Source organism: Vulpes lagopus, chromosome 11, assembly GCF_018345385.1.
Source record: "Vulpes lagopus strain Blue_001 chromosome 11, ASM1834538v1, whole genome shotgun sequence".
In the NCBI taxonomy this organism is placed as follows: domain Eukaryota; kingdom Metazoa; phylum Chordata; class Mammalia; order Carnivora; family Canidae; genus Vulpes; species Vulpes lagopus.
The window spans coordinates 94558603-94580568 of NC_054834.1; the positions used below are offsets into that span (position 1 = coordinate 94558603).

Consider the following 21966-nt stretch of genomic DNA (forward strand, 5'->3'; position numbering starts at 1 on the left):
ATAAAAACTATGGAAGGATTCATTTAGATGTGAGAACCAGAAACCCATCTCAAATTAGTCCAAAATGTAATTGATTGGGATTCAAACAATGTCATTACGCCTCTCCCTCTCTTCCTTCCCTCTCTCCTCTCTCTCTTTCAGTGCTGCTTACCCTTTTGAGCTATTATTTTTCAGTGTTAGTAAAATGGTCACTGACAGCCCTAATCCTGTCCCAAGATCCCAAAGGACAAAGGCACTCTCTCTTCCAGTACCCTATCTCAGGTCTCCTAGAGGAACTTCAACCCTGCCTGGCTTGCATGCCCACTCCTGAACGAATCACTGTGGAAGGGAAAGGGGAGGTCTGCTGGACCAGGCCTGGGCTACATGTTCAACCTGACTTAGGGAAGAAGGAAAGGAGGGGAGATCAGCCATGTGCAAATACCTCAAATGTGTTCCTCACAGTAAGAGGAAGCTCTCTAACCAAATCAGAGGGCAAAACAGCGTCCACCTGGAGAATTTCCAGTTATGTTTGGCATGCTCTGTTGCTAAATGTAGCTGATTTTCAGAAGGGGAGACCAAGCAGAGATCTCTCTGACTGTATAGCAAGTCTGACTTCCGTTGACAAAGTTATTGCCCTCTATCAGGTGGTCAGTAATTTTCTGTCAAGTTCTAAACAAAAACTCCCTGGGGATCTTGAATAACAGAAACGAAACACCTAGGGGCACCTGGGTGGCTCAGCAGTTGAATGTCTGCCTTTGGCTCCTGGTGTGATCCCAGGGTCCTGGGATCCAGTTCCATATCGGGCTCCCTGCAGGGAGCCTGCTTCTCCCTCTGCCTATGTCTCTGCCTCTCTCTGTGTGTCTCTCATGAATAAATAAATAAAATCTCTTTTTAAAAAAAATCCCACCTGCATGCATTCCTTTTTCCAGCTATGGTAGCTCTGTCAAAAAAATTAAAATAAATGTCCTTTTTACTTCCTGCAACATTTTTAATTGTTCTACTTTTTGTTATTGCTCTACTTCATGGAATATATTGGCTCTAAATATCCAGTACTTACTAAGTTATGTACAGAAAAAAGTAGAGTATAGTACTTTTCTATCAGTTGAGAATTTTTTAAATGTTAATTTCTATGTTTGAATAATTTCCTAACTCAGCACTCTTGAGAATTTTGCATTTGGGTAGTAGATAAAATCTGAATTGCATATTTTGATGTGAGATGCTTGCTCTAATTATTGAGCAATTTATATATTGTGAAGCTAGTTTATATAATTCTCAGTACAAGGATCCAGAGGTGGAAATATACTCTTCAAAGCTGTATTGTCACAGAAAAGAGACTAAAGTCTCTGAAGCAAGTAGTTGCAGGTATGGGAGGGCAGATAGAGTCACTGAGGCTATTTGCTTTTTAGGAACAGGATAAGCATAGCTTGCACTTTCCTAACTTTCATGTAGGACTCGCAGATTAACCCCAGCTAACATCATGGCACAGTCATCAGGACTGCAAACAGCCATGTTCTGGAATGGATAGAATTAGCAGGTCAGCCCTGCTGGCAACTGGATGAAGCACCACCTAGATCTTTGAAAAGCAGAGATATGGCTGATTAAAAACATTCTGCCTCAAAATTACTTACATAACATCACATAGACATTTAACCCATAATCGGGGAATCTTATTTTAAGGAAAGGTCCCACCAACAAATGATATGTCTTCAATGATTATGCTTTTGGGTTTTTTTTTTTTAAGGACAAGGGCCAGGGTCATTCATTTAGCAAAGTGGAATCCCCAACAACCAGCTCTGGGGATCACATTTATTGTGGCAAAACTGTATTTGCACAAAACGAGAGTGTCAAGGACATTGGAACCTATGAGAATTCTACAGATTAGAAATGGAATAGGAGTAATTTAGTGTTTCCTCTCTGAGGGCTCCATTCCTAGGGATGGAGGAGGACAAAGCAGAATTCTAAAGCCTGCTATTGTTCCATTCAATAAAATAAATAAAAGAAGGCACACTAAAGAGAACAACGATGACATCTTATAAATCTTTGAAAATAGTAACCTTGGGTATAGCACAGTTAACTTCCATATACCTTCCCCTGTTTGTAGGAAACATGTCAGAGTCTCCCTCCCTGTAGCTTCAGTTAGGGGCGTATGGGTTTTCTTTGGTTTGCTACAAAGAATGTATAGATTGAATCAGAGTTTCTTCTTCCTCTGTGGACTTCCATTTCAAATTTCATCAATTGGTTTTTGTGACTCTCATTTCCTCATTGGCTCAAGGATCCTTGAAGAGCAGAAAAAACATGATGTCATTGGCATCCTAGTGGATCCCCAGGGTACTGAGTTCCACCCAGGTAGCAGCAGTGGGTTCCTGGCTGAAACCTTCCCTGGATACCTGAACAGGAAACAAAGCCTGAACTAAGCCACCCCTTCCCTACAAAGCTGCGCTTCCACCAGGTAGCACAGATACCAATACGTCATCTTCTCAGTCACCTGGTCCATAACTTTGGTCCAGCCCACATGAGCCAAAATTTTACAAAAGAGAACATATGAGGGCAGCCTGGGTGGCTCAGCGGTTTGGCACCTGCCTTTGGCCCAGGGCATGATCCTGGATTCCCTGAATCGAGTCCCACATCAGGCTCCCTGCATGGAGCCTGCTTCTTCCTCTGCCTGTGTCTCTGCCTCTCTCTCTCTCTCTCTCTCTCTCTCTCTCTCTCTGTCTCACATGAATAAATAAATAAAATATTTAAAAAAAAAAAGAAAGAAAGAAAGGAAAGAAAGAAAGAAAGAAAGAAAGAAAGAAAGAAAGAAAGAAAGAAAGAAAGAAAGAAAGAAAGAACATATGACTGGCCAGGTGAAGCCTGGTGGAGAAAAGGTTACCTGTGGTGTATATTTGCATCCAGGGGTTTGTGGGAGTGTCATCAGACCTTGGGGAAAGGAAGTCTAGTAGCATTAGGGTTCAGGACCTTAAGGATAATGGGCTAGTCATTGTGCCCTGCCCTATTATTTTGTTGTTGTTAATAATGTTCATAAATTACTAGCATATACCATATTATTCATTATTCTTTGTTATGTCTCCCCCACTACCAACTGGTGAGTTCCTTCAGGACAAAGACTTTTGTTCACTGCCACATCCCCAGGGCCTGGCACAGAATAGGACCTGAATAAAATTGAATAAGCAGTAAGGGACAGATTTCACCTTCAGTGAGAAAAGGACATATTTACACTCACCAGCAGTGCCAGGGGTTAGCAGGGAGTCATGATTCTGGGTATGGCATGACAACTGATATTTGAACTCATCTCACTGCACCAAGACTTGTGGCAGGCACTGTTGATGAGGAAGACACCGTGTTTAGGAAATGAGTAAGAGACCTTGTTAAATTCCATAACACTTAAGGACATCCAACAACCCCTTCTTAGTCAAGCATGACATGAGTACCTAATGTCTTCCCCCTTCTCACTTGACAAAGGGTAGAGTCCCACAGAGCAGTTGGGAGTGGTAGCCACATCTCAGGCTGGCTAGATGGCACTAAACTGGTAATGGGATAAAAAGGGTCATGGTCCAGCCTCTCTCTCTCTACCCACCTGGTCATCAGTGCTTCTCTTCTCTTTTTCTTCTGCCCTCTCATTTTTTTTCTAAGTCCCACAAATTAATCTACTGGTAATAAATCAATCATTATTAATCTCACTCCCATACTCAGTATCTACTTTTCAGGAGTATGAAAATAACCTCGCATCAATTGGAGCACTGGACCATTCAACCTGCTGGCACTTAGTTTCCATACCTGCCAGGGATCTAAGTTCACACTGGCACTGATAGAACTTCACAACAGAGGTTATTCCATTTGATACTTAGGCTGACTTTCTCCTGCCCGCCTTGCATGCTGGTCACCACTGGCTACTGCTCAAAACTCAGGGCACCCTAATCACCCCATGCTGTCATTGCTTATCCCATTGTTTTCTGGGTTTCCTCTCCTCTGAGTTATCCTTTCTACTGGCCACCATTTCCCCTGAAGTCTTGAGTGGAGCCACATCAGCAGGACCTTGGGGTGGAGGAGAGGTCAGGGATAAAATCCACATCCTGCTAACTTGCCATTGCTATCTATGTTCCCTTCCATCATCCTTTGTTCCCGCTGTTTACTGACTATATCCTGGTCACTTTACATTCCATGAGTGTTTGGGTGTTTATCATCTTCTCCATTCCCAAATCTCACCACCATCTAGAGAGATTTTTCCACAGCCATCCAACCTATCCAATTAAAACACTTTACTGCTCCCTACCCCTTCACACCAATGACCTTCATCTCTTTTCCACCCGGGCATCTAATTCCGTGGCTAGAGTGACCCATCAAGAGCAGTTCCCCATAGTACTACCACCTCTCCTTCCAGCTCTCTCACCACTGTCTCAACTGATTTTCCACTGTCTCCCAAGCTCTGCTGGTTTCCCTTCTACCTGCCTAGAGTTCAGTTACTCTGACAAACACTAGGTCCTTCCGCCCACCATGTGGAATACCCAAGCTGCAGATTAGTCCTTCTTCCTCTACATTACCCTTGCACTGTAAAGATTTATTGCTGAAAAGCCTACCCAGGCAGTTTTGTGCCACTCAAAAATAATCATCTCCCAACCTAGCTGGGCCTATAATGCACCCCAAATACCAGTCCCAGACCAGAACCCACTCTCATTCCATTCTGCATCCATTTCAAGCTTTTTCCACTCTTCTTCAATTCCCTTACTCTTCCACTTCTCCCACCAATAAAGTGTAGGGGAGCAATAGGCCATAACAAAAGGGGCATGGCCTTTGGTGCCAGTTGAATCCTGGGTTCTATCTACTCTCTGCTTCTCAGATGAGTAAACTTGAGTAAGTTTGAGTAACAATCTTCCATACTAAACCAGTGTGCGAATCTTTTATGACATTTGTATGTGAGATTAAGCAGTAGGCATCAAGTTTGGATATTTTTACTGAACTATTTAAAATAAACCCCTCATATCCATTCCCAGAGACCCATAACTCTAATCAGTACTGGGTTTCCATGATTTGAAAGTCATGTTCACATAGTCACACTTATCTACCAAAGAAAACTAAAAGCTTGTGGGAGAACTGTCAAAATTAGCCTGAGCTCAACCAGAGAACCTTAAGAACAGGATTTATCCATGCCGTACACCCACAATGTTCTCTCTGGGGATTTTAAATTCTGTTCTTTGTGACTGGAGCTTTATTTAAAACTGTATTTCTGATAGGCTGGCCAGTAATGGATATAAATTTATCCAAAGTTTAGGATAGGATAATTAAAAATCATTGAGATTCAACTCTGAGAATTGTGCATTTCTGCTGGTCTGGGACCACCTTGATTTCTACCTGAATCAGCAGCCAGTGTCATCACCACCCCCCTCACATGACTCTAAATCTGAAAGAGTATAGTGTCCTAGATCTTTCCCATTACTTTTCCCCTAGCCCAGGCATCTAGAACCTTGCCTAAAGCTCCATGAGGATAATTTTAGCTACTGTTCATTCTTAACAATATTGGGAAAGTACATTCACCATCCAAAAACAAATACAAGCCTGAGCTGTTTTCCTTACACTGGCTGCTTTGTACTCAGAACTAAAGATATCCTGAAGATTAATGTTAAAACCATACAATAATGAGCTGGAATGCAAATTCCTCTTATGAATTCAACTATAATATTAGTGATTCCTACAATAAGAATAGCAGCTCATTCTAAATTAATATTGTAATACATCTTAAAGTTCACACTGTAAATTTTCTTTGTTCTGTAAGTCTAACAATATATGATCAAAAGAAATAAAATTCTGTACTTTAAACATTTTTTCTTTCTTACATATGTAGTTAAGGAGGAGGGGCACCCAAAAGTCTAAAAGGAAAAAAGGAGAGAGGCAACTTAATAACATAAGCCTGGTCAGCGACCAGATATATGCAATATGTGATATCTATGACTGCCAAATCTTTGTACAGATTATTTTAGAATGACCTTAGAAAGTGAGTCCCAGTTTGTTTTTAAATTTTCATTGTGTCAAAAATTACAATTTAAATTATCAACTTGGAAAAAAAAAATAAATGATCAACTTGGGCACATCCTAAGTAAAGCTATCTGGTTTTCTCCTTTTAATCACGGATCATACTATAGTGTGTAGAATACAGCTAAATGTGTTATTTGGTGTGAGCCCTGCCCCTACACTTCAGGCTTCACACATGCCCATTGCCTCATTGTCCAGCATGGATGTTCTGATTACTAGCCACTATCACACCATTAGAGTTTCCTGGGCTGGTCCCAACTCAGGCATCAGTGAATTGTCATTATGGACAGAGATTGATCTGAAAAATGTGGCTACCTGGCCCAGCTCTCAAAAATGAAGGACCCACCTTGAAAATAACATCAATGTTCATGTTTGTTTCTTCAAGAAGGGGTCTTTATGAAGTTTTTTTTTTTCTTTTTTTTTAATCCAGCTTTGACAGCCTCTTTCTTTCCAGATGGTGCATGGAGCCAAGCCTGTCAGAGACCCTTAGTCTCCTGCTGCCTTTTAATGCTGGTCCTTGATTGCTAATGACCCCCAGCTGGACTGGCTCCCCAACCCATTTAACCCCACTCTGCTGGGTCCCCATCTCATGCAGGGTGAGAGGCAGTGAGAGCTGGAAGTGGGAAGGTGCCAAGTCAGCCAGGACCTCCCGCCCTTTGAGAGGTAGTGGCGCATTTCCCAGCGCCATCATGGATGTCCAAGATCACTCCAGTAGAGCACTCCTGTTAATATGATTTTCCCTATATTGTCAGATAAATGCTACCAGGTTTCAGATCATTAATATTTTATTTGACTAAGCCAAGATAACAGAGTACCTGAGACAGTGTTTTCTTTAGGGTCCAAGGGATGAGAACTGCTGATATAGATCCCCTAAAATTTGTTAGTTTGGAAACTTAAAATTAAATGCACTGGAACTGTCATTTAAGCCTGGTCAACTAGTGGTCAGAGCAGCTCAAATGTGTCAGTATACAAAGTCACTGCAAAGAAGCCTGAGTGAAAATGATAATTAATTTCCTTGTCAAGGCCTAAATCATTGTATAACACAGGAGATACCCATTTTCAGATATGCTGGTAACAACTGTATTTATTAAGCTTGGTTTGTTTTTTTATGACATGCTGGAAAGTGCTTATAGCTATACTAGCCAAGTAACTCAGAGATGTGGGATTTAAACAGAAAAAAAGGTTGATGACATAAATTTGTTGAGAGATCCTGAGTCCTATGGAGAGGCAGATTCATGTTACTTATGACCTTCTCATGACAAGATAACTTCCCATGAGAGTAAAGGGAAAGGGAGGGTATGAGAAGCCGTCAATCTGTATATTGTTTCCATAATGGATTTTCATTAAGCTCATCTCAGATTATAAGAAAACAAGGCAAAGAAACTTAGTAGTTCTATATGACCTGGAAGAAGTAGAGTCTAAACTCTTCATCAGAGCAAAGAAATGAGACCTCTGTGTCTCACTATTTTTATAAATCTTAAAGGTGTACTGGATAGTTAGACCAAATTTAATTTACAGTGTACTAAGGAAATTTTTTCCAAAGTGAAGCACAGAAATAGGACAATAACCCAAATTAGTTATTTTCTTCTTAATTTTATTTCCCCCAAGTACATCCTATTTTATTGGTTTCTGGAAATTGAAAGAACCAGAGTAATCTAATTTTTCACCACTAGTACTGCATTGATTCCATTTTTGCATCTCATTAGTTTAATGAAAACAAAAATCAGACCTGTGATTTCATTCAGGTCTATTATTCTATTCACATTCTTTACAATTTCACACACAGTTGCCAATCATGTGTGCATATACTCTCCCCCAAACCACGTCCATCAGGCTAATGACTATTCACTACATGTAAAAATATCTTAGAATTTGTGAACCCGTGTAGGTGTTTGTACAGCTGTACAGTATTAACCTGTACTTTATAGTTTTTGTTCATAGCTGGGAAGGCTGGGTGAGATTAAATGTTGTCTTTTAGTCCATCAGTAACCAAATGACCAAGAAAGGGGTTCAGATGAGCACCCCCTTGTGCAGCATTGTTCTCTAAATGAATTTAAAGAGCATCCTATTATGATGAAGTTCTGGTATAGTTACAGAGAACTTTTCATCCTGAAGCCTGATTGTATTTTGATTGGTCTTCTTTAAATTCTAATGAGGCCGATAGGGTCAATAGTATTTATGTACATTTTGAAAATGAGTGGCTGGAACTCTGCAATCAGAGCACCTTAAAGTTGGCAGGGATCTTAAAGAGCCTCTTGGCTAACAGTTTTCTCTTTTCCTGCTTTCACACAACAAACTCTCATCGAGCACATCTTGCACTACACACACGCACTGGCACACTGGGAAGGAGCATGACTTCAAGGATAACAGCTAGGGTCTCTGGGCAGGAACACGTGCAATGTGCCACGCCACCACCCTTTGTCAAAAAACCAGTCTGTCAGTTCAACCCCTGTTTTACATACAGATAAAACATGACAGCCAGAAAAGTAAGCAGTTCACCTGGGTCACAGACTAGTAAATTCCAGAAATTAAACTATGCCCAGGCCTTCTGACCCCAAGTCCAGTGTCGGTTTCTCTACTGCTGACCTGCCCTTTGCACACTAACAGCAAGAAGTGAAACCAGGTCCCCAACTTAGAGAGCAAGGCAGAGCTGGAGATGAATGCCCCAGGATCCCCTGCCATAAGGAATCAAAGACCCAGTCACAATTAGTTTACTAAAACCAGCACTATCTGGTGTCCCATATCCTCAAGCATTTAAAATGTCGTTCCAATCTTCAAAGACATTCTTTCATTCCATTTTTATCTGCTTTTACCCAGGACATTGTTTCCTAGCTCCCGACTAGTTCACTAGGTGATTTGCATCTCATTAGGAGCTCCAGAAATGACATCTCCCAGCCTGCTGCCTGGCATTGTGGGCTGCTAAGCATCAGATCAGGTCTTAGATTTTTTTCATGTTGACACTTTTAAAAAAGCTGAATTAATACTGTTTTTCACTGGGCAGAGATTGGGTGGCCATTTTGGCCTTAATTCCTGCCCCCAGCCCACAACAGGGCCAAAGTTAGGGAACAGCCATGGTTAGGGACAGTACAGATGAAGTCAGTCATCTCCACAGGAGTCAGTCAGTCATCTTCCACAGGAAGACACCTGGCTAGAAGAGAATATTGCAAGACCTCAGAATAAGCAGTTTAAAAACTCCTAAAAGCAGAGAGATAGGACATGATACTAACATGGATATTCTGAATATACTATGCAAAGTAAAGCTAAAAGAAAGAAACCAACAGCAACTCATTGCTGATTCTGTATTACTAATTCTAAGCTTGTGCCTTTTAAACATATTTGACTAGTTCCAACCCTCCCAACACCCCAGAACTTTTGCCTACGTTTATGTCTGATTTAAAAGGAGTTTAGTAGGTCAGAATGGCTTTTCAGCTTTGTCATTCATTCATACGAAAACCTGCTGAAGAGCACTGAGCAACATCATACCTCTGGAAACCAGAGATAATGTTTCCATGGTCAACAAAATTGTTCTCTTGGAATAAGAAAAATAATTTTCCCAGTGTCCAGGGAAATTAGCGTTTTCTTGGAGCTCAAGCCATCTGATGCAACTTCCAGTGCAAAAGCTAATACCGAACAATGCTAGGAACCCTCCTGGAGCTGCTGCCCAATTGAAACTTCTCTGACCCCATGCCAACTTTTTATGATGGCAGCTAGTTGATCTGCAAAATCAATCTAAGTTTTTAAGAGAGGTTTAAGCTCTTAGTTTTTCCAAACCTGGCTATAAGTTAAAATCATCTGGAAGGGGATTGGGGAAAAGGGGTGGTGGGGTGCTGTTTTTAAAAGCAGTAATACTGGAGTCCTCCTACCCTTGACTAACTGAATTAGAACATCCAGGGGTAAGACCAAGACATCTTGTATTTTTTATAATTTCTTCAGAGGATTCTAATGTGCAACTAGGATCGTGAACCACTTCCACATAACAAAAATTATGATAACCCCTTACGAGCACCTACTCTGCCTCAGGTGCCCAGGTTTTCTCTCTTCATACATTATCTGACATATTTACCAGAACCTTAATAGGGTTATCATCATCACCAAGTTCAGACTCTCTAATTAAAGTGCTAGAGGTGGGATTCATGCTGTACTTTTTCTAAACCTTGTGGGGTTTTTTTTTTCCACAACACTGATATTTCTCAAAGTGTGGGACATGGGCCTCCAGTGGTCTGCAAATTGATTTTAGACAGTGTGTGGATGTAACCTTAAGTAACACTGAATCATGTAAAAGAAGGTTACTCCTTCTTCAATTCTATTTAAAGTCTTCATATTGAGGAGAAAATCGTAGCTATATTAATATGTCTTAAATTCCTCTCACACTTACCTCTCTTTTTTTAACAAGCCTTCTAAAGAAGCCCACAACATTCTGTTGGAAACAGAATCAACAGAAACCAGTACAGGTGTGATAGTACTGTTTTGTTTTCATTGTATTTACTTTATGATTTACTTCTATTTGTGGCAAATGACACTGGCTTTCCATTTAGTACACCAGTGAATAAAAATTCATTTTTAAAGAAATGTGTTTAAGAAAAAAAAGTACTTGATTTTAGGAATGCTACATGAAGAATAGTTCAGGTATCATAAATAGAGCAAAAAAAAATGGTGGATGACGACATAAGTTTGAGAAATGCTTTGCTACAGTATGCTAATTTTCAAAGGAGGTGTCTCGACACCTGTTAGCCAGTGGGAACTCTCATCTATCATCCCATCACAACAGGCAGGCAAAGCTTGTTCCATGCAGGTTAGGCCCAGCCAGGAACTATGAACTTTGCTGCTGCTTTCAGCTCCAGAGGAATCCTGAAACACAGATGGGTAATAAACAGGGAGAGGGAAAAGCTAGACACTCCTCCTTTCAAGTAATCTATGAAATGCAACTCAAAATACAAATGATGTGCCATTTTTCACCTATTCAGTTATCAGACTTTTTCTTCAAGATGCTGTCCCACGCTGGTGAGGGCCTCCAGAAATGGACAAATCTCAGGTTCGGGTGCTAGAAGTATATTTGCTGCATACTTTCTGGATGGCAATTGGGATGAATCAAATGGCCATAAATCATAACTTTTAAGAATATATATACCTTTTAGCCAATAATTCAACCTCTAGGAATTTATCTTAAGAAATTAATGTAGATTATTATCAAAAACCAAACAATGAGATGTTACTTATAATACTGCTTATAGGAAAACATTGGAAACAAATTTCATGCTCAATATAGGAAATGATATAGGTTAATCATGCATCATTCGTTAAGTGAAACACCATACAACTATTAAAAATGATCCCATTTAAACAAATCAGGAAGACAAGAAACTGGATCCAGGATTTACTACTATTTTGAGGATGGGGTCATGGGATGCAGAAAAAAGATGGACTTTTTATTGCTTAATTTATTTGAACATTATGTTCATTTATTACTTTAAAAATGTAACTCAAGGGCACCTGACTGGCTCAGTAGGTAGAGCATGCAACTCTTGAACTTGGGGTTGTAAGTTTGAGCCCCATGTTGGGTATAGAAATTATTTTAAAAACCAAATCTTAAAAAAATTAAACTCTCAAAGAAATGTACTATTTTTCAAGTAGGTTAATATGGAAAATATGACTTTATTGTTAAGTAGGGGGAGAAAGCAGTAACAAGTGACTGAATTTTTTGTTGTTAAGAAAAGTGAGGGGCACATGGGTGGCTCAGTGGTTGAGCGTCTGCCCTTGGCCCCGGAATCGAGTGTGATCCTGGAGACCCGGAATCAAGTCCCACATCGGGCTCCCTGCAGGGAGCCTGCTTCTCCTTCTGCCTGTGTACCTGCTTCTCTCTCTGTGTCTCTCATGAATAAATAAAAAAGAAAAAGAAAAGTGAATGCAGGGATGCCTGAGTGGCTCAGTCAGTTAAGCATCTGCCTTCGGTTCAGGTCATGATCTCAGGGTCCTGGGATTGAGCCCTGCCACTGGCTACCTGTTCAGCAAGGAGTCTGCTTCACCCTCTGCCTCTACCTCCTGCTTGTGCTTGCTCTCTCTCAAATAAATAAAATCTTTCAAGAAAAAGAAGAAAAGTGAATGCATAGTCCTAGAAAAATATTGAAAAGATATTGAGAAAAAAATACTAGGGATCCCTGGGTGGCGCAGTGATGGCGCGCCTGCCTTTGGCCCAGGGCGCTATCCTGGAGACCCGGGATCAAATCCCACGTCGGGCTCCCGGTGCATGGAGCCTGCTTCTCCCTCTGCCTGTGTCTCTGCCTCTCTCTCTCTCTGTGTGCGACTATCATAAATAATAAAAAATAAAAATTTTTTAAAAAAAGAAAAAATACTAATCAACTTTGTTTTACCTCTCCTTGGTAGACTAGGTTTCCCAGAGATGTCCCAGGATAGGAAAGGCCCTCTTCCTATTAGAAGCCTTGGCAATAATATCTTGATTGACAGAACCAAAGAGTGGGCCACATAGATGGAACAGTTCTTAAGAATAATGAATGGTCACTATGCATTCATTCATTATTTGTTAAGTGTGTGCCAAGCCCTGAGCTATAAAATAGTTTTAGGGGAAGTTATTTCCACTTCCCTAGCTAGTAAGGAGAAGATTGCACATAGACAATTTATAACTCTACCATCTTCCACAGGCACTAATTTAACTCAGGGATGTTTTCTTTGTAGCAATTTTGCAATTTTGAAGAAGATTGTTCATGACATAACATGGCAACTGGGAAAATTTGTAGCTTTCCTTTCATCTTAGAAAGGAAGATCTGAATTACATGCACCCCAGGAGAAAATCTCTCTTTCTGGTTGTGTGTGTGTTTTACAAAAGCCCACTGAATTCCTTAGTCCCTCCTGAAGTTAAACATGGTGAGGTGAAAACTTACAAGAATGTCTCAGTGAAAGAATAAGCATCATTGTAAAGGCCCTGGCCTAGGCTTTGGGATTTTGAGTCAAAAGACCTGAGTTCTAGTCCTGGCTCTGAAGGGAGACCAGCAGAAGGGCCCTGCTCCCTGGGCTCAGACCACTTAGATATAAAAGGAAGGGGGCTAAACCACAGAGATTAATCATCCTTTATGTCATAGCTTAAACTTGAAAATCTGAACTCCCAGGGCATCATATCTTCCCTCCTATTCCCTGTCAAGGCTCCAAGCATCCCCAAATAGCCTGTGCCTCGGGGTATATCAGAAACAAGCGGTTTACAACATGTTGAGAAGATTCTTCCATAGACAGCATTTTTAAGGTAGTACAGATTATTGCAGACTCTGCCAGTGTGATTCTTATTGGTAAGGAAAGATTTCATGTGATCTAGTATAGTGGCTCTCAACCCTGGCTGTACATTATAACCAATCCAAGGAATTTTTTTTTTTTTTTAAATATCAACACCTAGGTCCTGATCGGGGCACCAGCATTTCTAAAAACTGAACGACTGGTGTAACATAAAGAGAATGACCCGCAGGAATGCAATTGAATTTTCAATTATACTTTGCCTCTAACATGCTTTGCAATCCCTTATTCTCCCTGTGTCTCTGTTATCTCTTTGGGATTAGTGGTCCTTTCCAAAATGAGATGAAATGAAGATAAAGCTACTTTGTAAAACAAGATTTGATACATAAAAATGAAAGGGTAGGTAGAAGAGCCAGAAAAAAGTAATCTCATTGGAGGCTATTTCATTAAGTGTCCACTGGAGTACCATGTGGCATGATCAGCCATCACTGAGGAGAAAGATTATCCAGCTGACAGCTAGGCTACTGCCCCCCCCCCAGTTGCCCTGAGAACTTTGGTAATAGAAATGATGTACCTCCCTTTATGCACAGAGTTGACAGAGCTCTGTAAGTTATTTGCATAACTCTAATGCTATTTCATGCCCCAGGGATATATCTAGTAACCCCATATGGGATTTGCCATCTGTAAATCTAGAACACTGAACACTGTTTGCTTCAAGGGGATGTTTTACTTGGCAAGTCACCCTGGGAATGCCTCATCCACAAAATGGCAATCAGATCAGCAGTCTAACCACTCAAAACATATTCCTGCCTGCTGAGGGCCCACCGGGAGGGTACATAGGACTGTGGTTCTCCCAGTATGCTCCTCATTTTCCTCCCAGGAACCCTGCCCACTGCCTGTCCATTCCTTAGGGGTCCAGAATCCATACTGTCCCATCAAGCAGGGGAATATTTGGGCTGTATGCCCCATCCTACCCTCCTTTGCAGTTATCCTTTCCTCATTTGATCCTGCTAGGAAATTGATCAGAATGGCACATTTGTCATGGGTGAAAAAAGTATTTGTAGCCAAAATAGCTGTAACCCAACAAGTCAGAGTGAGGAAATAGTTTCCTTCTTCATCTCTGAGACCCTAAAAGGAAACAAAAGATCTTGTTTGTGACTTGAAATTGTGCTTGAATTAGGGTTGCCAGATTTAACAACAACAAAAAAGTACAGAACACCCAGCTAAATTTGAATTTCAAATGAATAACTGATCACTTTTTAATACAAGCATGTCCTGAATATTGCACAGGATTTTATTAGATTAAAAAAAGTATTGGTTGTTTATCTGAAATTCAAATTTAATTGGGTGCTCTGTATTTGATCTGGCAACTCTAGTGTGGATATACCTGCATGTTCAATAAAGAGAACTAAAATATGAAATCTCCAAACCAGTTGTTTGAAGTTATGTAACGATGCCATCAACTGAATTCAGCTGTTTGTCTCTCACCAAGGGCTTAGCCAGTTGTGCAGCCACACAGTGTGATGATTTGGGGTTAGGGAGCAAGGAGTATGCCTGTCCTGGTGCTCCTGATTGAAATGCCATTTACATTTCTTGCATTTTGCAACAGATTTATCTCCAGTTTACTATAAAGTTCTGGGAAGGGATCCCTGGGTGGCGCAGTGGTTTAGCACCTGCCTTTGGCCCAGGGCACGATCCTGGAGACCCGGGATCGAATCCCACATCAGGCTCCCGGTGCATGGAGCCTGCTTCTCCCTCTGCCTATGTCTCTGCCTCTCTCTCTCTCTCTCTCTCTGTGACTATCATAAATAAATAAAAATTAAAAAAAAATTATAAAAAAAAATAAAGTTCTGGGAAAACTCAGAAGAAAAGGATGTGTTCAGGTCTCAAATATGAAATAAAGAGGCACAAGGGGAAAAGGTGGTGCAGGGATTCTTGAAAGGGAAAGAGACCTATGTTAAAACATACTCATGGCATAAGATACTTTCAAAAAGCTTTGTGAGGAAGTAGCCCGCAGAGTACTGCAAATGGGAGAGTTTGGCTTGGCTTACAACATTTATGTGAAATAGAAATAGGCCACTTTCAGAATATGAACATCACTGTCTTCAAATAACTCATAAACTAATGTTTATCTTCAAACTTGAATTGCCCATTTTGTCTACATAAACTAGTCAAACGAACTAGTTTGGCAATTGCCAGATAATCCTATTGTTTTGTATCTCTTATAAACAAACGATTGGCTCAGAAGTCAAAAGATAAGGATTCCACCTTCCACTCTACCACGTTTGAGAGTTAGCTTTCTTAGCCATGGTGTCTTAATCTATTGGAAGAAAGATTAATTTTTGTCCTACATTCCTCGTTGATTTCTTTTAATTTTTTAAAATATTTTATTCATTCATTCATTCATTCATTCATGAGACACACAGAGAGAGAGCCAGAGACATAGGCAGAGGAAGAAGCAGGCTCCCTGCAGGGAGCCCGATGTGGGACTCTATCCCAGGACCCTGGGATCACACCCTGAGCCAGAGGCAGACACTTAATCACTGAGCCACCCAGGCATCCCGATTTCTTTTAATTTTTAAAGAAAAAAATTCATGATGAACTTCTCAGTGTGCATACATATTTTTATAATAAATTTATTTTTTATTGGTGTTCAATTTACCAACATACAGAGTAACACCCAGTGCTCATCCCGTCAAGTGCCCCCCTCAGTGCCCGTCACCGATTCACCCCCACCCCCCGCCCTCTTCCCCTTCCACCACCCCTAGTTCATTTTCCAGAGTTAGGAGTCTTTATGTTCTGTCTCCCTTTCTGATATTTCCCACACATTTCTTCTCCCTTCCCTTATATTCCCTTTCACTATTATTTATATTCCCCAAATGAATGAGAACATATAATGTTTGTCCTTCTCTGATTGACTTACTTCACTCAGCATAATACCCTCCATATTTAGATTTAATACATGTTCTATATGCTGCTTTGTATTTTTTTTCTCTTTCTGGATTTTGAATTTTTATCTATCAACAGCATACCATAAATTTATCTTTTTTGTGCTTTCATGGTATGATATTATGTTCATATCTCAGAGTTAACTTCTCCCTAGTTATTAAATATTTCTCATGTTTCTAGCTTTTTTTCTACTACGAAAAGTGTTATCATAACCCATCTTCATACACATTGTCTTTTTCTCTCCTTCTGGTTTTCTTCATTAAGACATGTTTCTTGGAACAAGTTGCTTAGCTTTCATTATTTATTGTCAAGTTGCTCTTCAGGAGAGATGGAACTTATGGACTCATGTGTATGTGAGGCCACTTCCACATTGTCTTTTGATCTTTGATTTATCCTAATTAATAGAAAGGCAGTAGTAGTTGTTTTAGTTGAAGCTCTTTGTCAGGATGGCTAAGTATTTTTCATTATCTCATTTCATTAATTGTATTTCAACATGTTATAAATATTTCTCCATCTTTCTCTTGCTTCAGCCTTTCCACATTATGGATAGTGGACTTTCCTGTGTCTATGTTTTTAAATTTGTTTTTATCTTTCTGTTGCATTTCCTTTCATCCTAGTTTCGTTACTGTCCATCATAAGAATATTGAACTCATTCTTGTCATTAATATCTTCTTGCATAGTTAATTAAGATAGTCTATTTCATTCCCCTTTAAGGCTTTTATAGGAATACTTAAAATGTTTAACTATATAAGTCATCTGGAATTTATTGTGGCCTGCAAGAATCAAAAAGCATATTGAGAAAAGTAAACAATTTAGATTATTTTTTAACTAACTTGAGTCCAGCAGCACTCTTATAAGTCACTTTTTTTTAAGTCACTTAACCTCTTAAGACTCTGTACCCTCTACTAGACTGAAAACAGGGATCTTATCTTACTTCTATTTGTTTTTCCCCACAGTATCCAGCAAAGCACCTTACGTATAGGATAAATTTTATTAAGATCTATACTCAAGTCATATTTTTGCATATAACTATCAAATTGTTCCCACACCATTTATTTTTTTAAAAGATTTTATTTATTCATGAGAGACAGAGACAGAGAGAGAGGCAGAGACACAGGCAGAGGGAGGAACAGGCTCCATGCAGGGAGCCTGACGTGGGACTCGATCCCAGGACTCCAGGACCACGCCCTGGGCCGAAGGCAGGAGCTAAACCACTGAGCCACCCAGGGATCCATTTATTTTAAATAATGACTCATTTCCCAAATATTTGTTTGGTTGCTTATTATTGATCACATATCAGTGATACTCAGACTTGTTCCAATAGCAAAACACTTGGAAGTTATGGCATTCTGCAGAACATCATGAAACATGGAGATATTTAAGTTAAAATAATGAAAATTAAAATTTGATGCTATATCAGATACCAGTTTACAGTAGATTCTAGTATATTATAGATACCATCAGACACCAACAGTTGTTTTTTTTTTTTTTTCTTAACTTATGGGAGAATTGTTAAAATTGAGAAAATTCTACCCAATAACTTAATTCCTACTAAGAATCTGGAAAATAAACACCCAGCCATGGAAAAGCAAGTTCATCAAGAGCAAAAGTTGAGAGCCACACATCTTATATTAAGCATACCCAGTGGAGAATATAAATAAAAGCTTCTGATCAAATGTGAACACTACATGAAGTCCAGCTGAACTGGGCTGAACTCCAGCTGAACTCAGAAACTATTTAAGATCAGTCTTTTGCATTTCCAAGGTTGGAATTCCCGTAATATTAGGAAATCTAAGGGAGAATAGATGTCAGATCCCCAGTGTGTGTTCACACCAGCAACCTTAACTCTAGACACTTCTATTCATTAATCTATAAATCAGAGGAGATGACACAAGGTACCTTGTATTCTACCATATCACAGCATATGGATTTCACAAAGCAAGCAGGAGATAGGTATGTTGGAACTATTAGAAAGTACCTATTTCCATTTTGGATTCCTTGTACTCTGAGGACAGTGCCAGCGCAAGAGCTGAAGTTCCTGTCCTTTGCAAAGATTTCCTGAAGATGTGGGCAGGGAAATCTTTTTTTTGGGGGGGGGGCAGGGAAATCTTTTTTTGGGGGGGAGGGCAGGGAAATCTTTAAAGACTACTGGAGCCCTCTGCAAGCAACGTCATCGTGCTGTGCTAATTAATATGTTTTCACAGAGCTTACTTTTACTTAGACCTCAGCTTCCAAAAAAATAGTTTCAAAAAAAAAATAAAATAGTTTCTTGTTAGAAAGACAATATGCTATAATTTTAAAAAGAACACTTCTAGAACAAGAGGTAAGAGTCTAGGGTTGCATCCTCACTATGCCACTTCATCTGGGATGAGTCATTCAGCATGTGTGGGCTCAGTTTTCTCCCCCTGCCCCCCCAAAAATGGGTATTTAGAATAAATTATTCCTAAAGTCCTGTATGGTTCTTATAGTCTTATTCAATACAGATGTGTTCCAGTTCAAGAAAAGTAAAGATGCAAAACTTCACACTTAGGAAACTGATAATTTGCTATTCAGAATGGTCCTTGCTCAGTCATTCTTTACTTAGAAAACTCCCCCCAGAATTTCCCTAAATAGTAAGAACCTCTAGTAAATCAAACTATGATTCCAAGGACAAATCTCCTTGGAAGAATATGCTGTACATACAGTAGAGGAAAGTCCTATCTTTTCTCTGGACAATGAATGTCACAATATTCATGAACAATATTCTGTGGCAGCTCTGGGGTATGTGCATGTGTGTTGGCAAGAGGTTAGAACTGCTAAATCCTGATTCAGATATAGTGCCAAAAGGACAGCAGATTCCATGAAAATCATCTGCTTGGATGGGAAATAAATCATGACTTCATTGGACACGTGGTTTTTTAATCTCCAGTTCACTCTTGGTCCAGGGTTCTGAAATCGGGGCTAACACGGAGAGGCTGCTCTGTGAAATCATGCAATTATCTTTTCCCCTTCTTTACACTATCTCCAGAGATTGCATGGATCAATGGTATTGTTCAAAGCATTTCAGTAAATACTAGTTCAAGCCATTTTCCCTCCGAAATGTATCCCACCAAAAGGTTTGCTTCTCATCTACCCAAGAGTGTGTGTGCTCCAGATGTCTTTGAACCCTCACTGTAGGATGTGGTGCAAACTATCCCAGATTGCCTTCATTGTCCTGAGTTATCCCACTAAGATAGGGCTCTGTACTCTACGAAGACTGACCACCAACCTCTACTTCACCAGCATGAACAAAGCAATTTGTTTTCTGTCACTCTTGACAGCTGATTTAGCTAAGAGAGACGAAGGCAAAGTTAGAATGGCCCTTGTTTTTACACTTAGCAATTCCTATTTGTGTGCATGTGTTTTAGGATGACATCTCTGCCAATATTAGCAGAGTTCCAACATACCTATTAAAATGGGACACAGTTTCCACTAAGTACATTTATGTAAAGAGCAATTTTTTCCCAAATTTTCCCAATACCTCGGATGGTTTACAGTAAAGTTTTGCTGTCTTATCACAGTTTCAGAAAATGGTCATATACAGAAGCAACGAACACCTCGCCGAAGATGTCAGCAGCCCAAAATGTTGAGTAGCCCTGAGGACACCATGTACTATAACCAGTTAAATGTGAGTTCAAAGTGGCCATAAAGCTGTTTCACTGGCTTTGTTTCCAGTTAATAATTCTGTTATTAATACCTGTTCCAGCCCCTCCAGCCCCACCCCCACTCTCTTATGCTCTCTTCTTGAACATGTGCTTAGGCTCTTTATCTGTTGCTTTCATGTCAGGATGTCTGCCTTCACGGTGAATAATTGATGTGGTTTATCAAAGACGAGCAAGATGCATGCTTCATCAGGCTCACTTGAGCCCTTTGATCAAAAAAATTATGCTGTGACTTCTGATATTATCAGCATCTGCTTGCATTCAACACAAAATCACTTTGAATTAAAAATTAACGACTTGCTGCTTTGCTTTGACTGTGTGTTCTTGGCCCTCTCCACAGGGAACTCTAGAATATCAAGGGAGCAAGAGGAAGCCAAGAAAACTTGGGTAAATATCTGTCTTCTTAGTTCTAAGCAACTGTAAACAGAAGGGGTCCTTTGTGATATTACAGAAAATGCAAAACTTTCCAGAGAAGCTTCTAAAAATATGCAAATGAGGATATCGCCTCTATTATTGACATTGGAAACTACTTTTCACAGTAGCAGCTATATAAAACTTGAATCTATTCTGTCCGAAAAGGCTGAAATTGCCACCTCAAGGCAAATGTTATTTCTCACAATTATCCTAGGAAATTGTGTTTTCCCTTATAATTGCAGATGTAGCAGATTGTATAAAACTCTCCCACAAATAAGAGCATTGCACACAGTGCAAATAGGTCTCTTCCCACATCACCCTGCCTTTGAGCCTTAAAGGTACACAAAGGAAAATCTCCCCCCGTGGTTAGACAGAGGACACTGTCTAAGGAGTTTGTGGCTCATTTCATTGTTAGCATCGCAACTGAGAATATAGTGACACAGGTAACTGGTACTAGTTTGAGAACTGGAGGAGGGCAGGAAGGGAACATTCTCATCTAGAGGGAACCAAACAGGGACAGACCAGTTAATTCAGGCAGACAAGTTGTAATATGATCACAACTTCCAGACACCACTAAATTGAGCCTGTGATCAGCCTGTGACTCGGAGGTGAAAGGCTTTGTGGATCAGACATCAGTTCCTCTGTTCTGGGAGACCCTGAGCTACTTGCCCTAAGCTGTCCTTCCCTTCCACTGGGGGAACCCAACCCTGTTCATAATATTCACACAATTTCAACTCCAGTGAGGACTGTGGCCTCTGTCTGCTTTTTCTGCTAAAAACTCTTTTCTTTGTTGCAGCCAGATCAAAGTGCTTGATGGGGAAGATGAATATTACAAATCTTTGTCACCTGTGGACTCTATTCCCGAGGAAGACAGCCCATCCTGCCCTTTCTTTTCTTCCTCATCCTCGAAAGGAGCATCTTTTGCTCAGCACTGAACTGAACTTCCTGCGCCCCATGTCTGTTGAGGGTAAGAACAATCATGATAATCAACTGATTGTCATTTAATAAGAAAGCACTGCAATGGGGTCAGCTTCTTTGGACCGGTAGCCTGGGTCTGAGCCTTACTGAATAATGTTCAGATTCCTAACCATTTCACCTACTCATTGCCCTCCCCACATCTGCAGTGCAGCCTGAGCTGGGCAGTTTTCCCTTTTCTCATCTCATGGGTACCTGTGGGACCCTTGAACATGTCTCTGCTACAGCAGTAAGTGTCATTTGTGCCCTCAGTGTCTAAGAGGGTAACAGATAATGTCACCATAAGCCATTCATGAATGCTGATATTTATTTTTCCTGCCACATCAGGCCATGCAAAGTCTGCCCCTGCAAAAATCCAGGCCTCCCTTTACACCTCACTTCTCTCCTGCATTCCCCTCCTCCTTTGAGAAACCCTTCAGGCCTCTTTCCAGAGTCAGAGTTCTGCAGCTGAGTGTCCCCATCCTGAGGAAGTGCACTAATCAAGGTCTCCAAGGCCAGGATCATTTTTTGTGTTTAGGGGGAGAGGCCTAAATCTTGCTGTAAGGCAGATGAACCCCTCTCTTGCTAAAGCCTTTGCCTCTTTACTCCCATCACCTTAGGAGTGGAAAGAAAGGAGTTAGAGGGAAAGAAAATTTGGACCTGCCATAGTCTATTTCACATGGTTTAGTACATTTCCATTCTCTGGGAATTCAGCAGTGTCCACTAG

At 40.4% G+C, this 21966-nt stretch overlaps 1 protein-coding gene across 5 annotated transcripts in view; it reads left to right on the forward strand.

Moving 5' to 3' along the window:
• The window catches only part of MYO3B (myosin IIIB), a 427577-nt gene that overhangs the window by 377809 nt on the left and 27802 nt on the right, over positions 1 to 21966 (forward strand). Inside the window, exons 31-33 of one of the 5 annotated variants that reach the window (XR_005990597.1) lie at positions 19731 to 19837; positions 20212 to 20258; positions 21082 to 21170. The exons of 3 other annotated variants lie outside the window; for them this stretch is intronic. Coding sequence is in view for 1 of the 2 variants with exons in the window: in XM_041773392.1 (XP_041629326.1) it covers positions 19731 to 19837; positions 20212 to 20258; positions 21082 to 21220 (293 nt within the window). In the remaining variant the exon portion in view is untranslated. Of the gene's footprint in view, positions 1 to 19730; positions 19838 to 20211; positions 20259 to 21081; positions 21253 to 21966 lie in introns of those variants that run through there. One more of the 5 variants, XM_041773392.1, reaches the window with a different exon arrangement.